We start from the raw sequence: 21432 nt of genomic DNA, 5'->3' as shown, positions 1-21432 counted from the left end.
CTCCGCTATCTCTGCACATTATAATACAGATCCTCCAATTTTTTCACATCCACTTCTGAAACAACATCTCAGAGGAGCAAAGAATTTAAGGCCCCCTAGGACACCACCCATTCCTGCCTGGGACCTCAGTTATGTCCTGGAAAAACTTACTCTGCCTCCTTTTGAGCCTGCTGTCACATCTGATATAAAGTATTTATCATGGAAGACTGTTATCCTACTGGCTTTAACTTCAGCCAGGAGAGTCTCAGAGTTACAAGCGCTCATGGCTGTTAAACCTTACATTATTTTTCAAGACAGGGTTTCTTTGAGGACTAACCCTACTTTCATGCCTAAAGTGGTTTCTAAAGTGGCTTTAAACCAAACTATTCACCTGGCAACTTTTTTCCCTAATCCACAAAATAAGGGGGGGGGGGATCTTGCATTCTTTGGACATGCACAGGCAGCTTCGCTTTTACCTGGACAGAACCAAGGATATCAGGAAAACAGAACAACTGTTTGTTTCTTATGCAGCAAACTCCCAAGGCAAAGCTATTTTAAAACAGACCATTTCTAAATGGATTGCTCATGTAATCAGATTTAGTTACTCTCATCATGGAAACAAATCCCTGTACTTATTTCCTTGTTTCACTTGAAAGAAAGTTACTGTTTGTCGTTTTTGCATTTAAGTTACCTGTAACACATTGCATTTAAGTTACCTGGCACTTGCTCACTAAAGCAATTATATAAGTCAGCTCTAAAAAATTAAAAGCACTACACCCTCACAAACTCCCCTTGAGTACCTTGTTCCCCATTGGCCCTTTTTTTCAATTATAAAGGAATTCCCAATACTATTCTAGCATGTCCAAAGGTCAGTTGTTAATCTTCTCTCCGGTTCAGCTGGTGAATCTTGGAATCTTGAGGCAATGTTACAGCTGCCTCATGTACAAAGACAACCCTCTCCTCCTCCCAACAAATTCCAACACATGTGAGAGATGCAACCATATAGCCAAACTGGAGGCTAAGCTCTCTCAACTCAGTACTGGCGTAACCAGTCAGGAGGAGAAGGAAACCAGACTCACTACAATTCCAGTCTCACATAGACCTACCACGACAACAAACCAAACACATAAACACACAAAAACATACTTGGAGGCTCTAAATAAAAATCTGCCTAAGCAGCAGAGACCTCCAAAGCAGACACCCAAGCAACCGCTACCCCAAAACAAAACACGTGCAACACATAGCTCACAAAGCCAGTGTGCCGAACAGTCACAGCCCTTAAAGCTAAACAACACACCTGATACACTTGTAATAGGTGACTCTATCGTCAGGCACACTGACGTTCCGCTCACCAGGCTGAACAAGGAGAAGGTCATGGTGAGCTGCCTGTCGGGCGCTAGGATCCGCCACATAACACAAGCACTCAGGTCACTCCAAGGCAAGTACAAATATGACTCAGTCATTGTCCATGCTGGTGTGAATGACCTGAGACATACCTCCCTGGACTACATGAAAAGAGACATAGAGGAGCTCTCTGAGCATGTAATCCAGGCCGGTATGACCCTGACCTTGAGTAGCATCTTACCCTCACCAAGAATGATGCCACAATATGAAGACAAGATGATCAATTTCAACAATTGGCTTAAGTGTTGGTGTCATTCAAAGGGGATCCAATGCCTGTCAGCCTGGGATGACATGCTCGGCAAGCCACGATGCTTCGCTAGGGACGGCTTGCACCTGTCACCCCTGGGCTTTCGGATATTGGCAAAGGCTCTTGCTACCCCCATAGTGCCTTTTTTAGGCAAGGCTCAAAAGACAATCCCACCTCCATAGGTATCACAAGGGATAAGAAACTAAGAGTAATGCTACTCAATGCCAGAAGTCTAAACCTCAAGATGCACACTGAAACTCTCCTTAGCATGGAGAACATCGATATCTGTGCAGTAACAGAAACCTGGTTCAAGGCTCCCCGAGAGCACCCCAGCACTACCAGGTTATACCTCATACCATGCTTTTCGGCCCCAAAACTTGGACCGAACCACAAAAGGAGGGGGAGTATCAATATTCCTCAAAGATACCCACACCTCCAGGTTGGTGGCACAGCATGAAGCATCAGAGACTATCCATGTGCAACTAACTGTGGGTAAAACTGCCTTCCAGTTTATAGCCTGCTACAGACCACCCTCCCAAACACAGGAACCCCACTCGGTCTTCCTGAGAATACTGGAAAATATGAAGGTCTCTCCAAACACCATTATATTGGGTGACTTCAACTACCCAAACATAGACTGGGAGCATTACTCTAGCTCCAACACCCTAGCCCAAAGGTTCCTAGAATTTATAAACTCAAATGCTATGGAACAACTTGTTACCACTCCCACAAGAGGGGAAAACATACTGGACCTGATCATCACCAACATGGGGACACTATGCTCCAGACCAGAAGTGTATCCCTCACTGGTAAGATCAGACCATAAACTAATCTCACTGGATATTCACATCCCGACCCCACCTCCTGCCCAGAAAACCACAGTGAAAAACTTCTCTAAAGCAAATTTCACATGCCTCAAAACCAAGGCGAAATCCTTCAAAGCCCCCAGGCCTGTGGAAAATACGGCCCAGACTGCAGAATCCTTTATAAACGCATTCTATGAACACCTTCAGGAATGCATGGATCATGCAATCCCAAATAAAACCAAGACCCAATCCTCCAAAGGCAGACGTCCTGTCTGGTGGACCCCAGCCATAAACAAACTATACAGTAGAAGGAGGAAGCTACTACATGATAGAGCAAAATCCCAAAAAGGGAAGGCATCTCTGATCAGTATTAGCAAAAACTATGGGCACTCATAAAATCGTCTAAGGCCAGCTTCGAGAGAAAAATTGCACAGGACACTAGGGATAATCACAAGGCTTTCTTTAGTTATGTTATGAACCTGGGTGGGAATTCCCAGATATGCTCAGAATTAGTCCAAAATGACAAAAAAATACACCGAGCCCACAGACATTGCCAACATCCTAGCTGACAGGTTCAGTGCAAAGTCCCCCCCCCACCAAAAGGGCAAATATCTGTCCCAACAGAGTGCTGCCCCCCTGACATCTCAGATGCTCAGGTAAGAGCTGCCCTCTCCAAAGCAAAAAACACAGCATCAATGGGACCAGATGGTGTCCCGGCTCGCCCTACATGAACTCCAAGAAGAGCTAAACCCAAACATAAAACTACTGTTCAATCTTAGCCTTACTACAGGATATGTACCCAAAGAGTGGCGTACAGCAACAGTGGTCCCTCTCCACAAAGGTGGTGCCTCAACGGATCCTGGAAACTATCGCCCCATAAGCCTGACTAGCTTGGTCTGCAAAGCTATGGAAAGGATCATCATGGACCTCATAAATAAAGATATTGGGGACCTACAGACACTGGATCCTACCCAGTTTGGCTTTGTTAAGGGCAGATCCTGCCTCTTAAACCTGGTCGATTTCTTTGAAACAGTCACCAAGGCCATTGACGAGGGAAGGTGGTCCACACAGCCTACCTGGACCTCGCAAAGCCTTCGATACAATACCCACTCGGGCATTATAGATAAGCTCACCAGCTTAAATATAAACCCCTATGTCACTAGATGGGTTGCAAACTGGCTCAAGGACAGAACCCACATGGTTAGAATTGCTGGAGCCATGTCAGACTCCAAACCAGTTACAAGTGGCATCCCACAAGGCTCAGTCCTGGGACCTCTCTTATTCGGTATATATTTCTCGGTACAGGCCAACACGGAAGGACTGTGGCTGACCAAGTTCGCAGATGACTGCAAACTGGGCACCATAATCAACTCTCCAGCCGACACAAGCATCCTCCAAAAGGGCCTCATAGAAACAGACAACTGGTGCCAGAGCCATGGCCTCAAGCTAAACGCCAAAAGTGTATAGTCATCCCTTTGGCAAAAACAAAGTGCCCACAAATTACTACATAGGTGGTAATCCATTAAGTACAGAAGAAGTCATTAGGGACCTGGGGACCCAAGTTGATAGCAATCTCTCATTTGACAACCACGTGGCCAAAGTGGTTAGAAAAACATTTTATATAGCCCACCTAATCATGAAGGGATTCACATCTAGATCAGGGGAGGTCATCGTGCCTCTTTACTCATCCCTCATCAGGCCCATAATTGAGTACAATGCCCCTTTTGGGATGTACCTTACCAGACACCCACAGCAACTGGAAAAACCCCAAAAGTACCTCACCAAGAGGATCAAAGGGCTCAAACAGATGCCATATGCTGCCCAGTTAAAGAAACTCCAGCTCTACTCAGTGGCATACCGCCTGCTCAGAGGCGATCTGTGCCTGATGTATAAAGCCATGTCCAACCCGGAATTAATGGACATGCTGCACCTCAGAAAATCCAAATCCCATCGAGCTACGCTCGAGAGACTTGACCCTCAGCACTGAAATAAATAGGACATGCTGGAGGGACAGATTCATAACCCAGAGGCTCCCTTCACTCTGGAATAAAATCCCAGTCCAGGTTAGGCAGAGTCCCACATTGACACTCTTCAAGAGGAATCTTGATGAGTGGATGGGAGATCGTAGGTTTACCCCGGCTATCACTTCTGTGTCACAGTTAGACAGAGGCACAGTATACTAACCTCAAAAAAAGGCATAGCAAAATTAATTTAAAATGGGTGGCGAAAGCCAAACACACTCTGGCTAGGCTTATAAATGCCCTAGGGCAGATAGCCTAGTATGAACCTATGAAAAATTAGGACTCACTCTACCAGAGCTGCTGCTACTTCAGCTGCCTTTCTCAGGGGAGTGCCTACCAAAGATATTTTGGAAGCTGCAACTTGAGTTCAGTGCATACTTTCTCTAAGCACTATAACCTCCCCCTTTATTCTAAGTCCAGGGTAGGCTTTGCTTCTGCAGTCTTGCAAGGTCTTCTAGCCGCCCCTTCTACTCAATAACCACCCTTTATCTCAGCTTTGGGATTCAACCCTACAGTGATGACTGCAACAGTGAAACACGATGAACATAGTACAGTTGTGTACACTTGCCATAAATGTAGATATTCGAGTGTCTTCACTGTTGCAGTCTGGGTTACCCACCCTCCTGTCCCCTCTTATACTTTTATTGGTGTGATTCCCTGCTTCACCCTTCTTCTGAGGTGTATTTGTTACAGGGTATGGGGTTTGTTGTATGTTACATTTTTGTTTTACTTTTAGCCTTTACTTTTGGGCACCTGACATCTGGGGCAAGAAAAACTTAACATGGCGTCGGCTGGGAGCTTTGTACCCCTGGCGCACTGACGTCAGGGAGGGTGAGTACACAGCCGACGCCGGACCCAGACTTTGGGATTCCGGCCGACTGAGGGCTGCCTGCCGGCAGGAAGAACCCTACAGTAATGGCTGCAACAGTGAAGACACTCGAACATCTACATTTATGGTAAGTGTACACAACTGTACCATCTCTTTAAGGTTCAGGGTCTCTGGCCTCCCCATCAGAGGTTAGACCACACCACTGTAAAGGAGATTAGGGCTCTGCTGTTGGCTGGCTTTTCATTCCCTCTTTCATCCCGAGCCCCTCAAAGTTTTCACAGACTGTACCACAGTGATGCGGAATGTCAAGAAGCAAGGAGGCAGAAGGCATCTTCTTTGCAGACCAGCTCTTCAGGTCTGGGATCTAGCTTTAAAGTATCAAGTGACTGTTCTTCACACCTTGGATTTGCATAGACAGCAAAGATATTATTTGGATAAAACTATAAAGTTATTCATGAATCTGAGCAGCTTCTTTCCTTTCATCCCAGGACATTTGGTTTGGCTGTTTATAAGCAAACAGTCTCCTCTCCTGGATTTCTAAGGCCACTAGAGCAGTTGCCTCCTCTGGTGCTTTTTTCAAGGGTCTGGATACCAGTTCCATCCTCGAGGATGTTACTTGGTCCTCTTTTCATACTTTCACAAAGCATTACAAGTTGGATGTTATTTCCAGGGCCAAGGCAGGTTTTACCAGGGATGTCCTGCATGGGTTTGTAGAGGGCTCTTCTATAACTTCTTCCTCCCAAGCTTCCTGTTGAGTTATTGTACACTACTTTATGTAAAGAATACTGCAACAGTGATGTAGGAGGACACAGTATGGTTGTGTAAAATCTTACCGTAATAGTAGATATCCTTCTCTTCACTTTTGCAGTATTCGTTTCCTTTCTTCTACCCCTCTGTTCTATCTCTAGTCTTGTCCTTTTTCTTGCCCTCCTGGCCAAGGGGTTCATCATCTTTCCTTTTTTTCTCCTTTGGATGCACAAAGTATCCTTGTCCCTATGGGCATTCTGTTAGTTCTAGGGCATTTTCAGTTCTGTGTGTGCATCTATATGTCACCTTTATACCCTAATCTTACATGGGGAGCATACTTGAGATGCATGATGCCGATAAGAACTCGAGGCTTTAGTATACTGGCTGAATGTTGGCCTATCCTTTGCAGGAGATACCTTATGTAAAGAATACTGCATTAGTGGAGAGAAGGACATTTACTGTAATGGTAAGATTTTCCACAACTGTACTTTCAGAGTGCATATTCCTATTAAATTCTGTAGATTTGGAGGACTCTGGAGGAAATCACACAGTATGTTGGCAGTATGAAGGCTGATCATGATACTAATGCTTGCATTTTCTACAAGTTTACTTGCGCACTGTATTGAAAGGGAATTGCTGAGTTACAGAATTAGTATTTGGGTTAAAACTAGTGTTCCAATTTGAACTGGTCATATAACTGACATTGAGCACTTACGAGGTGGTAGAGCCCTCACCCACTAGTCCAGACTTTCTATTGATATTGTGTGATGAAAGATAGGGTAACTCCTTTGGATTACTGGACTTGCTCTAATAAACATAATTAAAAAAGATGAGAAAATATTTTTATTGGAAAGTAGTGAATAATTCATGCGAAGCGGTGCAGCGGTAGCATTGTCGCCTCACAGCTAGAGGTTCACCCGTTCGATTCTTGGCTGGAACTCCTTCTGTGTGGTGTCTGCATGTCCTCCTCGCGGTCGAGTGGCATTCGAAAGACATGCGTGAATGGGCGTACCTTCGTTGAAGGTTGGGCGTCAGGCTGGCACCTGAGCACTGTAAAAATCTACTGCCAATCATTAGCGGACCGGAGTTCCGCTGTGGCGACCCCTTACTGGGAAACGCCGAAAGAAGAAAAAAGAAGTGAAGAATTCATGCATGTGTGTAAATGTTAGTATGTGTGTGTATGTACTCATTTATGTATATATGCTTACATATATGGGTGTAATCATTCATGACCTGTTGAAATTTGGCCACCATGTGTCACACTTGGTTAAAAAGAGTCAAGAACAGCTAGATAATTTCTTACTCTGTATAATGCATCTCACTGACGTATACCCTCTCTTATAGCTATCTTTACTCTATTGTGCCCCAACCTTCACTAAACTTCAAGTCCTGTAAGCCTCACAACTGTTGAGACTTGAACAATGTTCTAATTAAATAGCCAAATTTGCATTAAATTGAACAGTAGAGCACACTACTGCCTCACTCTCTGAGAATTAAACTGCCACATCACCTAGGTTTCTCTCTCGGCTAACTACTATACAGACCTTTTTAAGCCAGAAAGTTGCCCAGCCCTTAACATAGTACATTATCCCCTCAGTAGAATTCTGTGCTGTACAGAAAGTTGCTAATCATTATAACCAGATAATCAAATACTGCAGTGTAGCTAAAGTATGGAACCATATCCTACAATCACTGAAATCTTTTCTGAATGAACAGTCATTAAATAACACAAGTACAACTTGATCTATCAAATCAACGAATCTGCTCCTGTATACATTTAGTATACACTGTCATCTTATCTTCAGATTGCCATATAATCAAACCATTTCTCTTCAGTCAGAATCTTGTATCCCACAACTTGTATTCACCAATACCTGAATAGTTTTACATAGCTTCTCTGTTTTAGTATGGCGTGGGACTGAATTAATCTTATTTGCATAATGTTTATTGATGAATAAAGAATTAATCTGGGATTGCTGTGTAATTTGTAAGTACAATGACTATTCGTTTTTTATTGGTAGGTTATTGTATAGAATATAAAACAGATATTAACTTAGATTTTTTTTTTATTGAATGGCTCTTTTGAACTCTTCTTTTACTCAGTCTTTATATTCGGTATAGCACAGAAGCCGAACGAAGCATTTTATCAATGAGGTTTTTGATAACCAGTTTAATCAAAATTTTGGACTTTTTCTCTGGTATTGCTCGCGTTCACTTGGAGTTGCACAGTATTTGTCTTTTCTGTTTTATGTATTGTAATTACAGAATTCACTGTATACCATAGTAAACAGTTTTCTTATTTTGATACTGAATTGTACCTATTCTTTATGTTCAGTACATAGCCAGAGTTGAAATATGCATTTGGTAGAAGAGATTTTATTGTAAACAAAATTCTGGTGTTTTCCACTGTTATTATTCATGTTAAAGTGGAAGTCAACTAATGTCTTTTTCTCAGTTTTTGAAATTTTTTTCTGCTAGCATGTCAGCATAAGATTCTGTTCTAAATAACAAAGAAGTAATAAGTAGGGCACTGTTAGTGTGTCTGTATTGTCAATGGTGAGTGTTGAACTGCTTTTTTGTTTGTTTTTCAGGTATTTATTGGGGAGTTACCCCAAGATTTCCTACGGATCACCCCTATACATCAGCAACATCAGATACAGATGGATGCACAGGCAGCCCAGCAGTTACAGTACGGAGGGGCAGTTGGAACAGTCGGCAGGCTCAGTATCACTGTAGTACAGGTATATATGTACTAGCCCCATTTGAAGAAGTTACTGCTGGGGCACACCACCCCAGTTGTTGCTCTGCTATGTGTGTATGAGTGTGAGCGATTATATAAAATGTCAACAACAAAAAAAGACTGAAATTGCTTGTGTAGTCCTATGCCAGGCTCTGTATTTGAAAAATAAAGTACAGTCATAATTTTTGGGATGGAAGAAAATTAAATCCAGAGACGAAAAAAAAACTGCCCAATAGTGAGTGCATTTGTCCGTTCACAAATTACTTATTTAATTCAACATTATTTGCTTTTATTTAAAAAAAAAAAAAAAAGCAGTGTTGGAGAGAGTGGGAAGGTGTGCATTGAAAGTGTTGCTCCATTAACAGTCCAGTGGTATGACTTGTATCACTCAGTAGACAACTACCAAGGGTATTGGAATGGAGGTTATGAGACGAAGCAAAGGCAAAAGATTTAGCCCTTTATTTACAGCATCACTTATTAAGCCTGATTAAGGAAAAGCAGAAAGTCTGTTTCTTTGTTTTACCTTGAGAGACTCTGGCTTTCAACCATAATAAGTAAGCTTGGCCTTTGTTCTTAATTTCTGTATAGATGGATATGCAGTCTCTTTGGCAGATAATCACTTTGAAGCTAGCAGAGCTGACATCACTCTTCCCTTACACCTGTTTCAACATCTCATATTTTAATGCTTTTTTTAATGTAGTTAAAAATGTTCATTTTTTTTTTCACAACTCTTTTCCAGCACATCCTCTTAACGTTTTACTCTTCTCATATATAGCAGTGTAAATTGTATTGTTGTGGCACATAAAACAACTACAGTCCCATGGCTCTGTCATTGTCTATGTTGGTGTGAATGACCTGAGACGTACCTCCCTGGACTACATGAAAAGAGACATGGAAGAGCTCTCCGATCTTGTAGCCCAGGCAGGTATGACCCTAGCCCTCAGTAGCATCCTGCCATCACCCAGAATGATACCACAGTACAAGGACAAAATGATTGACTTCAATTGGCTAAGCTTCTGGTGTCATTCTAAGGGGATCCAGTATTTGTCTGCCTGGGATGACATGATCGACAGACCACGATGCCTTGCCCTTGGGATTCCGGATACTGGCTAAGGCTCTTGCCACCCCTATAGTGCCTTTTTTAGGCAAGGTTCAAATGACAAATTTACCACCATAACAGGTAAAGCAAAATCTGAGGATAATGCTACTCAGTGCTAGAAGTCTAAACCTCAAAATGCACTCACTCGAGGCACTCCTTAAAATGGAGAACATTGACATCTGTGCAGTGACAGAGACCTGGTTCAAAGCTCCAGAGAGCAACCCTGCATTACCAGGCTATAATTCATACCACACTTCTCTGCCAAATAACCCGGACCGAAGCACTAAAGGCAGAGGAGTGTCCATATTCATTAAGAATATCCACACCTCCAGGCTAGTTGCACAGCATAATGCATCCAAGATTATCGAAGTGCAACTAACTCTGGGCAAGACCGCAATCCAAATTGTAACTTGCAACATAACCCCCACCATGCCCCAGGATTCCCACTCCTCATTTCTTGATGCACTGGAAAATATTAGGGTACAACCCAACACCATAATAATGGGCGATTTCAACTACCCCACCATTAACTGGGAAAACTACTCATGTACCAACTCTTTTGCTTAACATTTTCTGGAATTCATAAATTCCAATGCCTTGTATCAACTTATTCACACCCCCACCAGGGGCAGCAGTGTCCTAGACCTGATCATTACCAACATTGGTGACTGGTGTTCCACACCAGAGGTCAATTCCTCATTGGTCAGAGCTGACCACAAACTAATCACCATAGACATCCACATCCCGCCCCCACCCCCCATTAGGGAAACCACTGAAAAAACTTCTCCAAAGCCAGCTTCACACTTCTTAAGACAGAAGTGGCAAACTTCATGACACCCATGCAGATGGACAATAGAGGTACGACTGCTGAATCCTACACAAATACACTTTATAAGCACCTACACGAGTGCATGGATTGTGCTGTTACTAAAGGAACCAAGATGCTATCCTCCAAAAAAGGAAGCCAATCTGGTGGTCCTCTGCCATAAACAAACTCTACAACAGAAGAAAGAAACTGTTGCAAAAAAGAGTAAAATCCCATGACAGGAGGAGCTCCCTTGTCAGCCTCAGTAAGAAGCCGAGATCCCTCATAAAATCCTCCAAAGCTAGTTACGAAAACAAAATTACCAAAGACATTAAAAAAGGCAACCACAAAGCATTCTATAGCTATGTCAAGAATCTCAATGGCAACACTCAGATCTGCTCTGAGTTGCAGCACAATGGCACTAAATATACAGAAACAACTGATGTTGCCAACATCCTGGCAGATAGGTTCAGTGCTAATTTTACCCCCCTCTCACCCCCCCCAGAGGGCCCATCTCTATACCGGAAGAATGCAGAGTTCCTGTAATCACGGCTGCACAGGTAAAAAAAACACTCTCCAAAGCCAAGAACACAGCATCCATGAGACCTGACAGTATCCCAGGCTGCGTTCTACAGAACGAGTTGGCACCCCACCTAAGTACCATGTTCAATCATAGCCTCATCTCAGGCTTTGTGCCCACTGAATGGCAAACCGCTACAGTTATCCCACTCCACAAAGGGGGAGTCACGATGGACCCCCGGGAACTACCGCCCCATTAGCCTGACGAGCCTGGTCTGCAAGGCCATGGGACGTATCATCATGGAACTCATAAACAAAGACATTGGTTCATAGGTAGGTACTAGGCTATCTGCCCGAGAGCATTTATAAGCCTAGCCAGAGTGTGTCGGCTTTCGCCACCCCATTGATTAATTAACTGAGCCTCTGTCAAGCGAAGCCAATGAAGTGATCCCAGGGGTGTATTTTCTGTTACCCATCCACTCGTCAAGGCTTCTGTTGAAGAGTGTTAGTGAGGGGCTCTGCCTAATGTAGTTAGGAATTTTGTTCCAAAGCATGGGAAGTCTCTGTGACAGGAATATATCCCTCCAGCATGTTCTATTTATTGTTGTGGCAAGGTTTAGCTCACTAGAGCGCATGGCTCGCAGTGACTTGGATTTCTTTAGGTGGAGTATGTCCATCAATTCTGAGTTGGACATGGCTTTGTAAGTCAGGCAGAGATCACCTCTGAGTAAGCAATATGCCACTGAGTACAGCCTGAGTTTTTTCAGTCGGGCTGCATTGGACATATATTTGAGGCCAGTAATCCTCTTGGTGAGGTGCTTTTATGATCTTTCAAGCTGTTGGAAGTGTCTTGTGAGGTACATCCCAAATGGGGCATTGTAATCTATGATGGGTCTGATGAGTGACAAGTAGAGGGGCACTATAACCTCTTTATTTCTAGATGCAAACCCCTTAGTAATTAGATGGGCCACATAGAAGGATTTCCTAACTACTTTGGCAATATGATTGTCAAAGGAGAGATTACTATGTACCTGAGTCCCCAGATCTCTTATTACCTCTTCTGTATTAAGGGGGTTGCCACCTATGTGGTAATTCGTGGGTGTTTTGTTTTTCCCAGACAGGATGACTATGCATTTTTTGGCATTTAGCTTGAGGCCATGACTTTGACACCAGGTGTCTGTCTCAGTAAGGCTTTTTTGGAGGATATCCGTGTCAGCCGGAGAGTCAATTATGGCTCCCAGTTTGCAGTCCTCGGCGAACTTGGTTAGCCATAGTCCTCCTGTGTTTGCCTGTACTTCTGAGAAATATATGCCGAACAGTAGGGGTCCCAGAACAGAGCCTTGCGGGACACCACTTGTGACTGGTTTAGAGTCGGACCTGGAGCCTGCTATTCTTACCGTGTGAGTTCTGTCTATAAGCCAGTTGGCAACCCATCTTGTGACGTAGGGGTTTATGTTCAGGCTGGTGAGTTTTTCTATAATACCAGAGTGAGGAATGGTGTTGAACGCCTTGGCGAGATCAAGGTAGACTGTGTGAACCACCTTTCCCTTGTCTATGGCCTTGCTAACTGTCTCGAAGAAGTCAACCAGGTTTAATAGGCATGATCTGCCCTTAACAAAGCCAAACTGGGTCGGGTCAAGTGTTTGGAGGTTCCCAGTGTCTTTGTTAATGAGTTCCATGATGATGCGCTCCATAGCCTTGCAGACCAGGCTAGTCAGGCTTATGGGGCGATAGTTACCAGGGTCAGTTGTGGCCCCTCCTTTGTGGAGCGGAATAACTATTGCTGTGCGCCATTCTATGGGCACGTAGCCTGTGGAGAGGCTAAGGTTGAACAGCATGTTTAGGTGGGGGTTAGTTCGTTCTGTAGTTCGCGCAAGACGCAGCCTGGGACACCGTCTGGCCCCATTGATACTGTGTTTTTGGCCTTTGAAAGGGGTGTTTTCACCTGTGCTTCTGTGATTTCTGGGACACTACACTTTTCCGGTATTGGTGTGGGCCCTTTTGAAGGTGAGGGGGAGGTGAAGTTTGCACTGAAACTCTCTCCCAGTATGTTGGCAATATCAGTAGGTTCAGTATATTTTGTGCTATTTTGCACTATCTCAGAGCATATCTGCGAGTTGCCACTTAGATTCTTGACATAGCTAAAGAAGGCTTTGTGGTTATCTTTCAAATCCTTGGCTATTTTTCTTTCGAAGTTAGCCTTGGATAATTTTATGAGGGACCTTATTTTCTTACTGATACTGATCAGGGATGTCTTTCCTTCTTGGATGTCTTTCCTTCTTGGATGTCTTTCCTTCTTGGGATTTGCTTTTTTTCTGAACTAGTTTCCTCCTTTTGTTGTATAACCTGTTTATGGCAGGGGTCCACCAGACTGGTTTCCTTTTCTTAGTGGAGTGAGTCTTGGTTTTGCCAATCCATGCATCCTTGTAGGTGCTCATAGAGTGCAATTGTAAAGGATTCTGCATCTTGGGCAGTGTTATCCTTTAGCGTGGGGTCTGTGAAACTTACCACCTCTGCCTTAAGTAAGGTGAAGTTTGCTTTAGAAAAGTTTTTCACTGTGGTTTCCTTGGTTGGGGGTGGTGGTGGGGTGTGGACATCCAGGGTGATTCGTTTATGGTCTGATCTAACCAGTGACTGGTTGACCTCCGGTACGGAGCACCTGTCGCCCATGTTGGTGATGATCAGGTCCAGTATGTTGTGGCCTCTGGTAGGGGAGTTTACCAGCTGATCCAGGGCATTTGAGTTGATAAATTTCAGGAAGCGCTGAGTCTGGGACTTTGTACTCAAGTAGTTTTCCCAGTTAATGGTAGGGTAATTGAAATCTCCCAAGATCAGGGTGTTCGGTAGGAGCTTCATGTTTTCCAGTGTCTCCAGAAAGGTGGAGTGGTGGTCCTGGATCATGGAGGGTGATCTGTAGCAGGTCACATTTTGCTTTGCAGATTTGCCCGATGTTAGTTGCACATGGATGATCTCATGCCGCGCCACTAACCTGGAGGTGTGGGTATCCTTGATGAATATGGATACACCCCCTCCTTTTTGTTTCGGTCCGTGTTCTTTGACCGAAATATGTGGTATGAGTTGTAGCCCAGTAGTGCTGGAGTGCTCTCTGGAGCCTTGAACCAGGTTTCAGTTACTGCACAGATGTCGACGTTCTCCATACTTAGGAGTGCTTCGAGCGCATGCATTTTGAGATTTAAACTCCTGGCGTTGAGTAGCATAACCCTCATTTTTTACTTGTGCTGTTTACGGAGGTGGGTCTGAATTTTGAGCCTTGCCTAAAAAAGGCACTATGGGGGCAGCAAAAGCCTTGGCCAATATTCGAAAGCCAAGGGATGACAGGTGTAAGCCATCTCTTGCGAAGCAACGCGGCTTGTCGAGCATGTCATCCCAGGCTGACAGACACTGGATCCCCTTTGAATGACACCAGAAGCTTAGCCAATTGTTGAACTTGATCATTTTTTCTTTATACTGAAGTATCATTCTTGGTGAGGGCAGGATGCTACTCAGAGTCAGGGTCATACCCACCTGGGCTACATGATCAGAGAGCTCTTCCATGTCTCTTTTCATGTAGTCCAGGGAGGTACAGCTCCAGTCATTCACACCAGCATGAACAATGACAGAGTCATATTTGTACTTGTTCTGGAGAGACCTCAGTGCTTGTGTTATGTGGCAGATTCTGGCTCCCGACAGGCAGTTAACAGTAACCTTCTCCTTGTCCAGCTTAGTGAGTGGGGCATCGGTGTGCCTGACTATTGAGTCACATATTACTAGTGTGTTAGGTATGTTATTTCGCCTTAAGGGCTATGATTGTGCAGCACATTGATTTTGTGTTTTATGTATTGTCTGGTTTGTGACGGGAGGTGCAGGTTTTGTGAGTGTCTGCTTTGGAGCTCTGTGATGCTTTTGCAGGTTTTTATTTAGAGCCTCCGAGTATGATTTTGTGTATTTTTTGCCAGTGCTGGTTTAGTAGGTCTGTGAGAGGCTGGAGGTGTGGTGCAAGTTTTAACCTTCTCCTCATGACTGTCTGTTCCAGTCTTGGGTGGAGATATCTTAGCCTCCAGTTTGGCTGTATAATTGCATCTCTCACATATGTTAGTGTTTTGTGATAGGAGAGGGCTGTCTGTGTACATGTGGCAGTTGTAACATTGCCTCAGGATACCCAGATTCACCCGCTGGACTGGAGAGTACACCTGAAATTGCCCTTTGGTCATGCCTGAATAGTAGGGTGAGCTGCTTAGTCACTTGATTGGTGAGGGGTGGATAAAGTGTCAGGGTATATTAGTGCTTGCTATTAGGTCTGAGCTAGTGCTGGACTGTAGGATGCTTTTTGAGTGCTTAGGTTGAGAGTTAGACTAGTTTCAAGTGAAAAACTGAAGAGGAGACTTAGTGGAGCCGGGAATAATTTAACCCTAGCTGCGCACAAAACCGTGCAACGCGTTTTTTAAACTACTAACTTCTGGGCTAGAACCACTCCTCCAGGGACAGATGGCCGCTCAAAGTTCCCCTATCTCACAGGTGAACAGAGAAACTTCCCTCTATCCAAGTAAGGTATGGGCAACTCAGAAACTTGTAACACAGCCCTGAATTCAGCACTAGCCTGAAAACTGGACTATACTAGCTTAGAAAGGCGGGAAACAAGAAATGTATTTATTTTTTGAAAAGATAAGGCAAAACAGTAAAAAGTACACTTAAAACCGTTTTAAACGACTACAATCAGTCAGAAAAGGCTATCGCACTTTAGTGTGTAGCCTAAAACAGTTAAACAATTTATTTAAACAAAAAACAACTTTTTAAAAGTGCAGACCATCAAATAAGTACAATATGTGAAAAAAACAAGCTTTTAAATCACAATAAGTGCTGGAAAGTCAGTGTTTAGGCGGAAAACAGTTAAGTACAGCAAGAAAATACAGAAAACTGATACTCAATCACTCCAAAGTCTCTCTTTTAAGCTAGAAGGCTTATATCAGTTTAAGGCTTTCTAGTGCTTTCCAGTAGGTTAGTTACAGGAAAGATGAGAAACAAGCGCAGATATGGTCTTTTAAACCAGAAAGTTGAAAGAGAATGGTCAATAAACTACAATTCCTGGGCCAAGAACCACTCCTCTTGTGGTAGACAGGCTACCTAGTACTTACCACTCCCACTGATAAGCTAGAAGGCTGCACTCCAACACAAAGGCTTGGGTGGCTCAGAAGCTTACAGACAGTTCTGGATACAGCAAATCTGTACCTGGACTACACTAGTTTACAGGAAAAGTGGGGATCAAGCACAAACACGGGCTCTGGATCCCACCCAGTTCGGGTTTGTAAAAGGCAGATCATGTGTCCTAAACCTGATAGACTTCTTTGAAGCAGTCACCAAAGCCATAGATGAGGGTAAGGTGGTTCACACAGCCTATCTAGATCTCGTCAAGGCTTTCGATACCATCCCCTACTCTGGAATTATAGATAAACTCACTAAACTAGGTATAAATCCCTATGTCATAAGATGGGTTGCCAACTGTTTCACGGACAGAACCCACATTGTGAAAGTAGCAGACTCCAATTCCGACTTCAGACCAGTGACAAGTGGAGTACCACAGGGTTCAGTCCTGGGTCCTCTCCTGTTTGGTATCTACTTCTTTGAATTATAGGCTAACACAGAAGGTCTTTGGCTAACAAAGTTTGCAGATGACTGTAAACTGGGAGCCATAATCAAAACTCCTAACGATGTGGACATCCTACAAAAGGGCCTCACTGAGACAAATGCCTGGTGTCAAAGCCATGGCCTGAAATTCACTGCCAAAAAGTACATTGTCATCCCCTTTGGAAAAAACTCTGTACCCATGAACTACCACATGGGCGGTAGTCTACTTAACACCGAAAGTGTGATAAGAGACCTTGGGACACAGGTGGGCAGTAGTCTCACCTTTGATAATCACATCGCCACAGTGGTCAGGAAATCCTTCTACGTGCACACCTCATCACAAAAGGTTTCTCATCCAGAAAAAAAGAGGTCATTGTTCCCCTCTACTCCTCACTCATTAGACCCATTATAGAGTACAACACCCCTTTTGGTATGTACCTCACAAGACTTCTACAACAACTGGAGAGGCCACAGAAATACCTCACAAAGAGGATTATTGACCTCAAACAGATGCCCTATGCAGACCTTCTCAAAAAACTCCAGCTTTACTCCGTTGCATATCACCTACGGAGAGGCAATCTCTGCCTAACATACAAAGCTATGTCAGACCCAAAGCTGTTGGACATGCTCCACTTAAAGAAATCCCAATCCCTCCAAGCTACACACTGTAGGGACCTAAACCTTGTCACCACAATAAACAGAACATGCTGGAGGGATAGATTCCTGTCCCAGAGACTTCACATACTCTGGAACAGACTACCTGTCTATGTCAAACAGAGCTCCTCATTAGCACTCTTCAAGAAGAATCTTGATGATTGGATGGGAAATAGGAAATTCACCCTGGGGATCACTTCTGTGGCTCTTCTCAACAACGGCACAAGAAAATAATTTTCTTGGGTGGCGAAAGCCCAGGTACCTTTTTGGCTAGGCTTATATAGGCCCCTAAGGCCAATAGCCTAGTACCTACCTATGAATCTGTGCATGTAGATATAGTAATAAGATCTGACTTTAGTTCAGATTTAATATTATTGCAGCATATAAAACTGCAGTCCTGTGTGTTTAGGTACGGTGATAACACCTGACTCATCTCTCATTCCCCTCCCATACTTAGTGGTACCTAGGCTAGTTTTTTTTTTTTTTTTGCTTCATCCTACACTCATACACACAGACACACACAGACACATTCCACTAGGATTGGAAATCACATTTTGATGGGCTCACTCCCTTCCTTGTTTCAGTTCTGACTGATGCCCTTGGATTAAGTGGATTTTCCCCATGCTTTCCATATTGGCTGTAGTAGTTACGTGCTTATTATTGGATGAAAGATATTGTTTTGGATTAATCTTGGTGCAATATGTTTGAGGCATGTCTTGCCCATTCATAAGTGACAGAAGATTGTTTTGATATTTTGATGTTGAGTAAATTTTGGATGTTCATTTTTAACTTGAAACGCATACCTCATAATATGTTTCTGATTACTTACAGCCCAACTTCGTGCTGTAGTCCATTCAAGTATTTCTATTAAACACAATAATTACAGGCTTGGCATTTTCATCTTGGTCCATCTGTATCCACTGTCATTTTCCTAGTATTCCACATCTTCTGGTCATGGTCCCCCAGTCTCTCCACTCTAGTTCTTGTAGTCCTCACTCTGAGCAAATGCCTGTGACCTTGTGGAGATTCATTACTACTTTTTACCACGACTTTTCAGGTAATTCATATTGAAGTCTTTTGTTAATGTCTTAATATGTTGCATGTACTTACCACCATAAGTTTTTACCATAATGTATGAAGTATATACAGCACATTTAAACATCTATTCTGACCTATGAAATAGCCACTATGCCATAATGCCTCTTTCTTCCCTGCATAAAACCCCTGGTTATATACTGTATGAGTTGGGGTAGTAGGTCAGGATAACCCCTCCACATTCATATGTCTTCTGGTCTCTGTCTGATGGTGAGGTAAAGTCGCTGTTGAGACAGAGCCCTCCATTGTAAGTGTGCACAATCATTTACCATTATGAAACTGTGTCCTTGTAAGTAATATTGCAAAGAATTTAGTACCAAAGACATTCTCTTTCTGTGATATAGTGTCTGATTTTGGCGTTGATTAATGCTCTAGTTAAGTAGCAGATTGGGGGCTGTTCTCTACTTACTTCCCAAGGTAACACTGCTCTCAACCCTATTTGGGATGCATCTGTGTACAAAATAAAAGGTTTAGAGGAGTCAGGGGCAATCAAGGTAGGCTCTGACCATAAGGGCTTCAGTTGATTCAAAGTTTCATCTGCTTTTGTGGTCCATCTTATATGGATGGGCACTTCACTTCTCATAAGGACTGCCAGCAAGCAGGCTATGGTAGTAAAGTTGGATACAGATTCTGTGTAGTTGTCTGCTAATCCTATGTTTGCATCTGTTGTTTGAATCTTGGTGCAAACCATTTTTTTTTTACAACTTAAATTTTGTCTGTTTTGGGTCTAATTGTCTTTCTTCCAGTTGCATACCCTATGCATTTGGCTTCTGTTGAGCAAAGCCCAATTTTTTCAGCATTCTGCCAGTCTTAAACAGTCTAGCATGGCTTGCACTTTGGATAAATGTGACTTCCAAAGTAAATGAATATATTACTTCATTAAGGTTTGCAGCTGAATACTTTGCATGACGTTTCAGAACTGTATCCATGAGCCTTTGAAAAGTGTTAGCAACTTTGTGAAGTCCAAAGGCAAGACAGTATGATGGAGAGTCTCAGAGGTGGAGAATGTTGGCTTCTCTTTTGACTTCATGGGTGAGGGCAGTCTGACAGTACCTTTGGTTAAGTCTAGGATGGCCAAAACCTTTGTTTGCCTAGCTTATAAATGTACTTATCCATTCTGGGCATTGGCTAGATGTCAAACTTGGATATGTCATTCAGTTTTTGGATATCCTTACAAAACATATGGAGCTGTCCAGCTTAGAGACCAACACAGCTGGACTGTTCTGTCCACTTTGGGACTGCTCAGTGATTCTAACTCCTACCTTAGACAGTATGTGAAGTGAAAAAAGTGGTTGTCTGTAGGACTCCCATATGGTATTTTTTGTATGATTTTGTTTATCGTACATGATTTAACACCCCAACCTAATAAAAAAACAATAATTATAGTTTTAGAAAAAATTATCTCTTGTGAATTTTGTAAATTTCATAATACATAGTACACATGAAGTGATGTAAATTAATATATAACTGTGTAATCAATAGTTATGTGTGAAATATTGTTTCATATTAAACATAGTAGGACCTGTATTTTAAAATACTGGACAGTGAGATGTGATCATTGATCCCTGGTGACCTAGATGCAGCCAATCTAAGCTGCCACAAACACTCCTTGACTTCCAATAAGGTCTTAGCATCACCACCTTTCTCACTGTGTGGAATCCTATCCACTACAAAAAATAAAAACTTTTTAAAATTAGTGCAACTCTGACTGTGCACAAAAAGAGCATTGGTGTTTTTTTTGTTCCTTATGTCTCTTGTGTGCTCTAAAATCCTAAGCCTTAATTTTCCCTACGTAAAACGTAGGACAGCTTAGACATGTGGCAATATATACCACCATTTTGGTATTGCAGTTGCAAAACCCTGGACATCTAATAGTTCTATTAAAGTTGTGCACTGCTACACAAGTACCATTGTTAATGTAATTACAAGTACTACACAAACCACATTTGCTCATTCTAGAATTCCTATATAAATCAGGATTAGCATCCATCTCCATCAACTCCTTTAAGTTCTTACCTCTACTGTAGGTAAAAACAGGTGTAACACCTACAATAGTTGTAACATCATTAGTAAGGACACTTTTCCATGTATCATAAATAATATTCTTGATCTTGGCAACAACATCGTTGTACAGCAAGACCGCCTCTTATTACATCCTTCAAGGCCTTCCAGTTATCCCCTCCATCTTTGGGATTCCTGAAATCCACAAAAATGTCAATAATCCACCCTTTCGTCTGATAGTTTCGGCTAAGGGCTCAAAAAACAGAAGCAATGGCATCATTTGTGGCTTTTCACTGTAAAAACATTCTAAAAAAACTGCTGCGTGTCTTGATGGATTCCTGGCACAGTCTTGATGTGATTAGGGGCACTCCCTTAGGAGGAAAATTTTTAATGGTCACTATTGATGTAATAAATTTATTTTCCATCATACCCCATGATTTGGGACTTGATATGTTCAACAACTGTCTTCAGAAATACAGTGGTTTTCACACTGTTAAACGCAGTTTAATTGTTGATTTAACCGAAATGGTATTATCAAACAATTTTATCATGTTTGAAGTGGAACACTTTAAGTAGGTCACTGGCGTAGCCATGGGCGCCAGATGTGCACCCGTGTATGCCAACCTAGTGTTAGCGGATTGGGAGACACAGTGGGTGTTCACCTCTGAGTATATGCAGAAGGTTATATTATATCTGCGTTACCTGGACTATATATTGATTTTTTTGGAGGGGGACTGTGGAAGAGATTTTGGGTTTTATTAACTATTTAGGTACAACAACATCATTTTAAAATTTACACACAGGATACATGAAGAAAGATGTGATTTTCTTGTTATACTATTATACAGGGACAAAGAAAATGGT

At 42.8% G+C, this 21432-nt stretch overlaps 1 protein-coding gene across 2 annotated transcripts in view; it reads left to right on the top strand.

The window, feature by feature from the left end:
- Positions 1-21432, top strand: part of LOC122791309 (toll-interacting protein) — a 486753-nt gene that overhangs the window by 40979 nt on the left and 424342 nt on the right. For both annotated transcript variants that reach the window (XM_044059011.1, XM_044059012.1), the window contains exon 2: positions 8625-8774. In XM_044059011.1, the coding sequence (XP_043914946.1) occupies positions 8625-8774 (150 nt within the window). The remainder of the gene's footprint in view (positions 1-8624; positions 8775-21432) is intronic.

This window comes from Protopterus annectens, chromosome 17.part0 (genome assembly GCF_019279795.1).
Source record: "Protopterus annectens isolate FY-2018-M chromosome 17.part0, PAN1.0, whole genome shotgun sequence".
In the NCBI taxonomy this organism is placed as follows: domain Eukaryota; kingdom Metazoa; phylum Chordata; order Ceratodontiformes; family Protopteridae; genus Protopterus; species Protopterus annectens.
Note: the sequence above shows the minus strand (reverse complement) of the source record. Positions and strands in the feature narration are given on the sequence as shown.